Source organism: Octopus bimaculoides, chromosome 5, assembly GCF_046866305.1.
Source record: "Octopus bimaculoides isolate indiv1 chromosome 5, ASM4686630v1, whole genome shotgun sequence".
Lineage (NCBI taxonomy): Eukaryota > Metazoa > Mollusca > Cephalopoda > Octopoda > Octopodidae > Octopus > Octopus bimaculoides.
The window spans coordinates 49,759,980-49,772,306 of record NC_142932.1 but is presented as its reverse complement, the minus strand read 5'-3'; the positions used below and the strand labels follow the sequence as shown (position 1 = coordinate 49,772,306).

At 35.9% G+C, this 12,327-nt stretch overlaps 1 protein-coding gene across 3 annotated transcripts in view; it reads left to right on the top strand.

Annotated features, from left to right (window-relative positions):
* Nucleotides 1-12,327, top strand: part of LOC106869255 (AP-5 complex subunit zeta-1) — a 77,560-nt gene that overhangs the window by 28,899 nt on the left and 36,334 nt on the right. For all 3 annotated transcript variants that reach the window (XM_089352221.1, XM_089352223.1, XM_089352222.1), the window contains 4 exons: nt 1,180-1,226; nt 4,783-4,880; nt 7,527-7,694; nt 8,678-8,911. In XM_089352221.1, coding sequence (XP_089208347.1) covers nt 1,180-1,226; nt 4,783-4,880; nt 7,527-7,694; nt 8,678-8,911 — 547 coding nt within the window. The remainder of the gene's footprint in view (nt 1-1,179; nt 1,227-4,782; nt 4,881-7,526; nt 7,695-8,677; nt 8,912-12,327) is intronic.

Below are 12,327 nucleotides of genomic sequence, written 5' to 3'. Positions count from 1 at the left end.
AGCTATCCTGAGAAGATTGTGTTTATTTGAGCAGCTTTTGTTGTTGTTTAGTTACAAGACAACCTTCATTGACCAAAAGTAGTGGTTCTCAATCATTATGATTTGACTAATACCTTGTGAATGAATTTGGAAGACAGAAACTGTTTAAAGTTTATTATGTATGTATGTATGTCTGCATTCATATGTCTGTGTTTGTTTGCATTTTTTGCTTCTCCAAATATTGCTGGGCTACAAGCAGTAACATTGTTATTTCTCCTGTTAACAAATCATCTTCTGAATTAATCATCCAAAGACATGTGGAATAAGAGATCCCTTACATGAAAAGCAGGTAAGGGTTAGTGACATGAATGGCATCATCATCAACATTTAACATCTGTTTTCCATGCTGGCATGATTTGGATGGCTTGACAGGAACTGGTAAAGCCAGGGATCACACCAAGTTCCACTTCCAACCACTATAATAGAGTATTGGGTACTTTTTACATGGCATCCAGCTGTAAAACAATGTTGCACTAATATATTTGTCAAACCCATGTTCTCTTGGAAAAACAGACACAGAAAGAACAGCTATAACGAATGATATACTGGAGTTCAAATACAAAAAATTACTGGTACACTTTGTATGGTTAGGGAAATAAAAAATCTGTTCTAAAGTTTAAATATTTAAGTAAAAAATAAAAAAATCTGTTGCCCACTTTGTTTTAATTAGCAAAATTATTCTTTTATTTGTTTCAGTCATTTGACTGCAGTCATGCTGGAGCACCACCTTTAGTCAAACAAATCGACCCAAGGACTTATTCTAGTACTTCTATCAGTCTCTTTTGCCAAAAACCACTAAATTACGGGGACGTAAACACACCCATCACCCTTTGTAAAATAGTTGGTGAATGACTGAAGATGGTAGGATGTGATTTTGAGGGAGATTTGGCCACTATGTCAAACAAACTGAACTAAAAAAACTAGGAGGCTCTCTCATTGGCTTATGGTCAACTCATTTGTTCTCGTTGCTAGAAATAGTAACTGAATTTCCCTCAAATCACACAATATTATGTTTAAATAATATACCGGATAGTCAAAGCTGGAATGTCATTAATCACATAGATGCCATATCATGGCTGATTTCAAATCTAAACAAAAGTGAATTTCAGTGATTCAGTTAAATTCTACTCTATTTTTCAGGGACAAAAGATTGGTTGTCTAGCCAAGATGGTTTCTGAAGCTGTAAGGTAAGTTTAGATGCTTATAATTATAATATATCCTATTGCTAACAATACAGCAATACTTGAGAACAAACTATGCGACAACTAATAGGAGTGATGAGGAAGAGAGGGGGTATTGTCAAAGGAATAAATTATTTCAGATTATGAAGTTAGAATCACAGCAATGTACATGAATGTAGGTCATCAGAATTCTGTGTCCTGGACCGTAACAAAGTAAAAACAAAAAAAAATCAAAGTTAGAATGGTGAAGGAAGGGTAGAGATATGAGGATTAATTGTGATGTGTTTTAAGGGCTATAAAACACAAAGAATAAAACAAAGCCTAAAAGTGTTTGATGTGGAGGAAGGGAATAAACACAGCATCTGCAGGTCCATGGCTACTGGAACAAATATGTTGTCAGAGTTAGGGAGAAGCCGATAGGAACAAATATATACACATGCACACATGATGTGTGTGTCTGTGCATACTGTGATAAACAGACAGACACATGCATATTGAGAGATGTGAGCATGCACCAATAATCATTTACATATGCCCATCTATCTTTGATTGTTCTCTTAAACATGAACTGCATGGTTGTGTATTTTCAGTCCTGCTAGCTAGGGGCATACACTGTTGCACAGATGTGGCAACAACAGGTGCCTCTTGTAACAGTTGTTCAGAGAGATTACCACCAACAGCAAGACATGCCTTCTTTACATTATGGAATTTTTCTTTGAGTGTATTGTCTTTTTTAGCTACAGTCAGACATAGCTTACAACACGTAATAGAGACATTAAAAATCAAACAATGCTTGGGCCACAAACTTTTTAAAGGGAAGAAAGGCTTTGTACAGAGCTAACTCCACTCTCCAAACAATGTATGCATTTGTCCCAAAATAAAAGAATTAGTCTACATCATTGGATGCAAACAATGTTGCAGGCGTTTCTGTGTGGTAAGAAGCTTCCTTTCCAACCACATGGTTCCAGGCTCAGTCCCACTGTGTGACACTTTGGGCAAGTGTCTTCTACTCAAGCCTCAGGCCAACCAAATCTTGTGGGTGGATTTGGTAGACAGAAACTGGTAAAAGTCTGTTGTATATATACATGTGTCTGTGTTTGTCCCTCCATCCCTGCTTGACAACCGGTGCTGGTGTGTTTACGTCCCCATAACTTAGCGGTTCAGAAAAAGAGATTGATAGAATAAGTACTAGACTTAAAATATGTCTTGGGGTTGATTTGGTTAACTAAAACTCGCCAAGGTTGTGCTCCAGCATGGCCGCAGTCAAATGACTGAAATAAGTAAAAGAATGTTACATCAGCATTTTCCTTCTCCAAGGGAAATGTCTAAGCAACAACGTGGGGTCTCTCACTTCCAGTTGTTGGATGGCCAATGACTCTCTTGAGTTCATCTATCCATTGACAGGTTTGGGTTTTTTTTTCCATTCTGCTGGGTGTCCACTGGAATCAAAACTTCTTACCAAGCAGGCTTCATAGGTTTTTCAGTTTAGTCTCCAACAGCTTGATCATGTGACAGGTTGCACTTGGTTGCATGTTACCAGTTGCACCAAATGCACCCTAACATTGAGCAACTTTCTCAAAGCAAGCTATCTCTGTATCACTTTGTTGTGCTTTTAGGAAAATGATTACAGCATGTCTTTTCATTTGCTGAGTCAACCTGATATCTGACATTATTTATCTGAAAAGCAAAGTAAAACAAATAAGAAAGCTAGAGCTCTTGAAAGAGGTGTCCTCAAAAACTGATGTACCCTGTATATCACCATGATCATCATTATCAACAGTTAATGTCTGTTTTCCATGCTAGCATGGGTTGGACAGCTTGACAGGAACTGGCAAGGCCAGGGACTGCACCAGGTTCCATAATCCATTTTGGCTTGCTTTCTACAGCTGGATACCTTTCCAAATGCCAGCTACTTTTTACATGTCACCAGCACCAGTGTTTTTTTATATGGCACCAGCACCCACACTAATACTTTTTATGTGGTACCTTGGTTTTCCTCTTAATAACTCAATTGTTTCTGAATGTCCAGAATTTAAGTGAGAGTTGAATTCACTTTGAAATGATGTTATAACTGTGGTTACTTTCTTGACTATAACTAATGATATGGTTATTCTGATATTGCCAAATGTGGACTAGTCCTTAAATTCCCTGGTCAGTTTAGAATTAAATATGATTAGGTTATCTAATGTAAATTGGTAAACTGTAGGATTAATAACAATGAAAAACTTGCTAGACTAACTACATTATTTTAGAATTAATTAGATTTATACCTTTCCACTAAGTGACTATTTTCATTAGCTATGTTGTGTTAAAACCTACTAGATCTGGAAATTAACAAATTTAGCAGCATTGAGTGGAAGAGTGAATTAATTCAGAATTTTTAAGAAGAGCAATAGAGACAATGTGAATGCAATATATACATATAGCAACATGCAAATTAACTGAATGACTAAGTAAACAAATATTCATGTGCATCCTCAAGGTGCATTCACCATCATCATTATCAAGATTTAACATCCGTTTTCCATGCTGGCATGGATTGGATGGTTTGACAGGAACTGGCTAAGCAGAAGACTACACCAGGCTTCACTGTCTGTTTTGGCATGGTAGTTGTAATTAAATTTTTAAAGCAAGCTATGAATGTTTGGCATTTTATTTTGAACAATTATCTATTAAGTTTTTCTTTTTATAATCTTCTGGAAAATATTATTAAAGCAAGATATCATTAAGGTGGAAGAGCATTAAGTATGTGTGTATGTATATATATATGTATGTGTGTGTGTGCATGCATGTATATATGCAAATTTTTTTATTGTTAGATATGATTACCTTTATCTAAATCTGGATACACCCACCTTTATACACATTAATTTCATTCTATTTATGGGAGGAGCCCTTGGCTTTCATTCCCCACATATTTGTTGGCTTTCTTGTTGGTAATGTTTTTTCCTATGTATATGCATAAATGTAATTCTTTTCCCAAATAAATTGCACTTCATATTCAAAGCTTTGATGAAACTATAAGGTGTTACTCAGGCACTCAACAGCTGTTTCTGCTATAAGAGTCCACTGTATCTGATAGCGGAAACAGCTGTAAGCTAATGAAGTTCATAAGATAATCATTCTTTGTTATCTCATTTTCTCATATATATATATATATATATATATATATATAATTTTTTTATATATTTTTTTTTGCAATTACTTTTTCTCCTTTTAGTTTTCCATTTTGATCTTCCTTCTGATGATAGAACAGCATCCAAAACATTGAGACTTCTTTTTAAGCATTAAACTGACATATTTGTCCCTCCCATGTTGTCATCTTTTTGTGCTCATTGTATTCTGCTATATATATATATATATATATATATATACATATATATATATATATATATATGAAATATTGCTAATCTTTATTTAAAATAAGTGGAAAGAAATCAGTGTGACATTATGTTGCGATTATATGAAATGTGTCTTAGCTATATATGTTTCACACCACTAGAACTAGATCACCTTGACTTTTAATTTATATCTTGATGTTTTTGTGGATATCTGTCCTCAGGTGGCTATCTTCTGGCAATGCTGAAATCGACAAACAACGTAGAGCCTTCACGTTCATTGTGGCAGTTGTCAGTCTTCATTCTGAGATCATCAAAAGAGGTGAGATACTCTCTCTGCATGTGTCTCTTACTAAACATGAGAATAAACTGAGCTACAATATAGATCATCTGGAGAAATTATATAGCTGGACAAGCTGGTAGGTTGTCAGCATCCTGAGAAAAGGTTCATATTTCATCAACAGTGTTGCATGTTGTCATCAGTAGAGAATCTTCAACCTCACAAACCTAGTCTGTATTACTGTAAATAGATACCATAGTAGTTGTACCATTCACTGATGAATATAAATAAAGTACCATGAAAAATTGGTGCAGTTCACTTCTGTAAAAGGTACTATTTGAGATTCAGTTCACTTCTGGAAATAGGTTCCATAGAATGGTACAACTCATTATTGAAAGTAGTGACACAGACTATTCTAACTAGTGTTTTGTTAACCTTCAGTGCTAAGCTGAAATTCTTCCATGAGTATGATTTAGAAGAGTGTTGGTGACCTGTCATAGAGACCTGCTCTAGATACACTACGTGAAGTCAATTTTCATAACAGACCCATTAAAATAATTTAAGAATTGATTGAGAAAGATCAACAACTACTGTTCAAAAATGTTATGTGATTGAACCCTAACCACCAGATATTGTACTGGTACTTACAACGCCACCACTTGTTTTAATGGTACATAAAATGGTACCAGTTCTTGCATTAGTTAAAAATAGTAGCCTCCAGCAGTAAGGGTTGACTAGGAATCTGTGTCTGCAGCTCTGAGTAATACTTCTGGTTTCTTGTGGAAGACTAGCAGTTGCCTATACATGGAAGTCTTCCCTCTCCATACCACCAACATTGTCCAAGGAGAAGGCCAGTTCTTTAGAGCCGATGCAGCTTGGTACAAGTGACATTCCAAGTATTGCTGTCAGAATGTCCATTACCCTAAAACAGTTTTATCAGTTCACCACCATGGGTTTTTTATCGACCTCTAAAAAGTATAAAAGACAAAGCTGACCTCATCTGGATTTGAACTCAGAACATTGAAACTTGGATCAAATATTGTGGTACATTGTATCCAATACCTTAATAACTCTTCAAATCCACTACCTCTCTACAATGCCATCAGTTATTGTATCGGGCCCTATATCATACCACAGGCAATTGTGTTAGGCTTTATATAATGTCACCAGTTATATGGTGTTTGGTCCTATATAGTGCTATCATTTATTGTGTTGAGCCCTATGCAATGCTCCCAGTTATTATTTTGGATCCTATGCAATGTTGCCTATTATTTGTGTTGGCTTTTATACAATGCTGCCAATTTCTGTGTTCCATATTACATCACTGCAAGAGTTAATAGAACCAACTTTATACATCCACCATTAACCTCTTTAGGATGTGTTAGCATGTTACACCAATTCCAATGATCACTCTGCTAATTTCTTCCCTGACTCATTTTAACCATGATGTCAGACTGGCTATTTATTCCACTGTTGGATTGACTCTATGGAACATATTAGTTTCTACTGCATAATAGATCTGTGCTATACTTCAACAAGAGTTTAAACTTATGAATTGTTATTTCTGGTTCAATCCCACTACACAGTAGCTTGCTCAGACATGTGGCTTCAACTACAGCTCCAGGGCTAGCAATGCCTTGTGAGTTAATTTGACAGATGGAAGTTGTAGGAAACCCACTGTGTGTGTGTGTGTGTGTGTGTGTGTGTGTGTGTGTGTGTGTGCATATCTGAATGTTGATATCCCATGGCTTTGCTTGAGTGAAATGGTGACAAATGTTTATATTCCTTGTTGAAATTATATTCAGTTCCTCTACACTTTTGAAAGCCTATAAGATAAAAGACAAATCCTTTAATTGAAAAACAAGTTACAGTTGGCAACAGGAAGATTTATCTAGCTGCAAAAAAAAAAACATTGCCCCAAAATATCTGTCTAACCAATGCTAGCAGGAAACAAAATCAGATATTAAATGAACAAGACCTTTTAACTCATGAGTGCAGTATCTTAGCCCATGAAACTTGGTATTATTCAGTTATTCATATTTCAAATTAGTCAAACGTAACTGAAAGTGAGAGGCAATAGTGATGGTAGGAGTTGAACTCTTGACCTTTTTGGAACAATCATCCTTCAACCACTCTGTCTGTTGAAATGAAATAGCAGCTTATCCAAGTGGATAAGGTGTTTACAATGTCAGGTGTCTTGAGATCATATGTAATTACAAGTGTTTTGTTTCTGTTGTTTGTTAGCAGGACATTTGATCCTCAGTACTTTATTAAAGTTCAGTTCACCTACATGCAGAGATTAGCTACCATATCTTCCAGGGCATTGATAGATTGTGTCCTATCCTGGGAAAGATTTAACTCTCACCTACTTAACCCTAGTGAATATAGAACTATGTGTGAGCTTTTTGAGATCCTGAAGGCACAGAAACATTTAGCCCCTTAATAATGATAACTATATATATAGTATAAAAAAAAAGAAACCAGTAATTTTCCATACAAGAAAAATTGAACATGTGATGTTTGTTTATTAATGGATATAGTCCTTTGTTAATGGTTGTTCATCACTGTTTCTGGATAATGGTCACTGTTAAATACCTTGACTACTGTTTATTTATGTTGATCATTGTTTGTTAATATATGTTAACAGATGTTGAACATTGTTTAATTGATGTTAACCTTTGTTAACAGATGACATTGGTGAAGTAAACAAGTTTATCTCAACATGGTTAATGGAGGCCAGTCGTTATCAGGCTCCAAATCCTTACACAAGGAATTTGTTCAAGAAGGAGAAAACTACATTGGTCTCTGAAATTGATGGAACTCCTAGTAAAAACTTCTTTACTGTTCTGAATGTTGGTTAGTAATTTTTTGCTTCCTTTCACAACTGGTCATTGTTTTATGACTGATGCTTGCCATGTGACTAGTGCTCATTTTGTGGAAAGCCTTTGTTGTATGTCTGATTCTTATTTTCTGACTGATATACATTCTTTCATCTCATTTGTAAATTCTCATTTGATTTTTTTTTTCTTTAACTATCTGATTCCTCATTCTTGATTACTCTCTCTCTCTCTCTCTCTCTCTCTCTCTCTCTATATATATATATATATATATATATATATATATATATATATATATATATATATATATATATACATGTATATGTATATCTGGCCAGGTAACCATGTACTTCCTCTACAGCAAGACACCTGTTTCTGTCTCTCTGTGGCACTCTAACCTTTCATGATTTAAAACAAAATCACCTCCTCCAATGCCTCCTCCTCTCTCATAGGATCTTCGTCTTGCAAGTTACTTGGTGACCCTACCAGTGCTGGTGCCATGTAAAAGGCATCCAGCCCACACTGTAAAGTGGCTGGCATTTTGAAGGGCATCCAGCTATAAATACCATTCCAAAACTGACCTTGCCTGTGCTTGTGCCACATAAAAAGCACTCAGTCCACTCTGTCGGTGGTTGGTGTTAGAAAGGGCATCCAGTCATAAAAACCATTCCAAAACAGACACAGAAGTCTGGTGCAGTCTCCTGCCTGGCCAGGATGGAAAGTGAATGTTAAACGATGATGATGATGATCTTATTAATTTCTTCTTTTGTTATCACCTGCTTTAAACTCCATTTATTATTTTTTATATAACAGAAAATGTAAAACATTGTATCAAATTTCAAGGGGTCCATATTCTCCCACATTAGTGCAGCTGTTGCTATTGTACCCCTTAACATGTCTGACAGAATGGTGTTACCTTCAAAACCACTAAATAAACTCTTTTATGTTTTTCACTGTAAAATTAACCTATCTAAGCATTGTTATTTTGTCTTCTCTCCACAGCCCAGTACAATACGGATGACCAATTCTTGAACTTGTACACATTTTCAATGCTCTACCAATGGCTGAAACACACTATTCCAGTTGTATCGTCAACATCTGATGAACTGCAGTCACTAACCTCCTCTCAGGGTACATCCTCAATCTCTCTCAGCCCAGCACTACCCAAAGAATTTGCTCTTCTCACAAGCCGAGTCATTGACTATTGCTTTAGAGTCCTTGACCAGTGTGAGAGAAGTAAGTATAATATTTTATTCCGTTTATTGCTTACCTTGTAGTCATTGGATTGCAACCATATTGGAGTACCATCTTGAAGGGTTTAGTCAAACAAATTCCCCACCCCCACTCCCACCCCCACTCTGTACTTTTCTTTTTGAAGTCTGGTGCTTATTCTATTGATCACTTTTTTGCCAAAACTACTAAGTTATGAGAATGTAAACAAACCTATAACCTATTCCTGGTAACTTAAGTTCTGGTACCTATTTCTGAGGCACAAATGAAATGAGCGATGCAGAATAAAGTGTCCTGACCAGATCTATAATGAAATGTGTGTAGTGAGTTAGACTTAAACTGTTAGTCTGATCAATGTAAATATTTGATAATTTTACTCTACTACACAACACTTTATTTAGATTTTTTTTTTTTAGAGGCTACACTCCAAATAGATGTCATACATGGAAACAGGCTAAGCTGTTGTCAATTTAAACAAAACTGAGTAAGTCTGTTTGCCATGAAGACTTGGAACTTCTGGGCCTTATGATAGAGAAGAAAGGAGAAAATACATTTTCTCTGATAAAATACCCTGCCTGAAATGTTTCAGTTCTCTTGTCAACACACACACACACACACACACACACACACACACTTATTTGAACCATATGAACTGATGAATTAACTTTTAACTATTTAGCATAAATGATAAGAGACATTATAAGCACTCATGTAAGACATGAAAGATTGACAGGACATCTACCATTCTTGCTTCTCAAATTAGATGCTATAAATTGATTCAGCCAGTTACTCTACTGCCTAGGTCAATTTTGCTTTTCATTTTTCAGTCGTTGAGAAAATAAACCACCAATCTAGAGTGTTGGATTGGCAGAAATAGTAGCATAACAGCCAAAATGTGGCATTTGTTCCAACCTTTTACAGTCTGTGTTCATCTTCAAATCCAATGGATCTAAGTTGTATTGATCTTTGTCTTTCCTTTGAAAAACATTGACCCTTTAGCATTCTCATTATTCTGCCAGAATTAATGCTTTTTTTTATTCACATTGTTTTGAATTAATCATGCACTACTTTGTAACTATGAGATTTTGATGAGGTAACTGTTAATCTTTAGAATGATATTGTAGGGTTGGTGTGAGAGGCCAGATCTGGCCAGTTTGAACATAAAACAAGCAGACTACTTTGGCCGGATATGATCAATTTAAATGCTAAAAGGTTAATGGCATGGAAAGGGTAGATTTATTGCATGAGTAAACTGTGGTCTACCTTGAAACACAAAAAGAAAAAGCCCTGACCAGGTCTGTGACTAGAGAGAAATTTTCTCTACTGACAGAACCCTTTCAACTGCACTGTTTAGTTTCCATAAGTGACGTATTTGCTTTACAAGTAATTTGTCAACCACTACCAGTACCGCCTGACTGGCCGTCGTAGGATTTTCGAGCCAGATCGTTGCCAGTACCCCTGGACTGGCTCTTGTGCGAGTGGCACATAAAATACACCATTTTGAGCGTGGCCGTTGCCAGTACCGCCTGACTGGTCTTCGTGCAGGTGACACGTAAAAGCACCCACTACACTCTCTGAGTGGTTGGCGTTAGGAAGGGCATCCAGCTGTAGAAACTCTGCCAAATCAGATTGGAGCCTGGTGTAGCCATCTGGTTTCACCAGTCCTCAGTCAAATCGTCCAACCCATGTTAGCATGGAAAGCAGACGTTAAACGATGATGATGATGATTAGCACTAATAGGATAGGCCATTTTACTGATGTAAAACAAAACAAGGTATCCCACTTTGGTTTGATGTTTGAAATGAGAAATAATCCTAATGAATCAATTTCTAAATCAACTGCTAAGATTTTTAATGTAAATGTTATAATCACCAGTTTGTGTTTATACATTAATGGGTCTGCTGCTCTTTGTTGTCTCAGATTGATCCTTATTAATGTCTATTATTATTACTATTTCGAAAAGTGGTGAGCTAACAGAATCGTTACTGTGCCAGGTAAAATGCTTAGCAGCATTTTGTCTGTCTTCACATTCTGAGTTCAAATTCTGCTGCAGTCAACTTTGCCTTTCACCCTTTTGGGGGTCAATAAAATAAGTACCAGTTGTGTACTGGAGTCAATTTAATCCCTCTCCCACCAAATCTTAGGCTTTGTGCCTACAGCAGAAAGGATTATTATTATTATTATTTCTAAAGGTGGTGAGCTGGCAGAATCATTACCATGCCAGGCAAAATGTTTAACAGCATTTCGTCTGTCTTTACATTCTGAGTTCAAATCTCACCAAGGCTGGCATTACTTTTCATCCTTTCAGGGTTAATAACACAAGCACCAGTTGAACAATGGGGTCAATGTGATCAGCTTACCCCTCCCACAAAATTGCTTGTCTTGCACCAAAGTTTGAAACCATTATTACTATTTCTAAGGTAGCAAACTCGCAGAACCATTAACATGCTAGAAAAAAATGCTTTCTGGTATTCCATCTGTCCTTACATCCTGAGTTCAAATTCCACTAAGGTCGACTTTGCCTAACTACCAGTCAAATACTGGGGTTAATGTAATTAACTCCCCTCCCCTCAAAAATTACTGGCCCTGTTCCAAAATTTGAAACAACAATTATTATTTCTAAACTCAAATGCATTCTCCTAAATTTTATTACCATCTGCCAAAATTTGAAGTGATTATTATTATTATTTCTGAACTCAAAGGTGTTGCCCTAAATTTGCTGGCCATGTACCAAAATTTGAAACCATAAAGGTGGTGAACTTGCAGAATCATTAGTATGTCAGACAAAATACATAGCATTTTTTTCAGCTCTACTTTTTGAATTCAAATTCTGTCAAGGTTGACTTTGCCTTTCATCCTTTCAAGATTGATGAAATATATACCAGTTAAGCACTGGGATTGATGTAATTGACTAACCTGCTCCCCACTAAATTTCAGGCCTTGTGCTTATAATAGAAGGACTTTATTATTTTTGAACTAATGTTTTTAAATGTTTATGAATTTGTTTTCCAAGATTCCTGATGTGAAATTGTGTGAAATATTGTTTTATTTCGGGATGGTAATTTTTTTTTTTTTTTTGCTTACCAAATAAACACACACTATATATTCGTTCTTCACTCATTTATTATTGTTCTTGTTTTATCTTATGTCCATTGTTTGGAAATCTTTTGTCAGGCAACTGTGACGTCTTCAGCAACTTTTCCATCAGAATGAACTGAACAGAACAGGAGGAAATAGATGGAAGAGTCATTGAAGAGGTCACAGATGTGTGACAAAAGATTTCCAGACAATGGACATAAAATAAAATAAGAACAATAAGAAATGAGTGAAGAACAAATATATAGTGTGTGTGTTTATTTGGCAAGAAAAAAAATGACCGTCCCAAAATCTAACAATATGTTTTTTAAATGTAAACCATTACT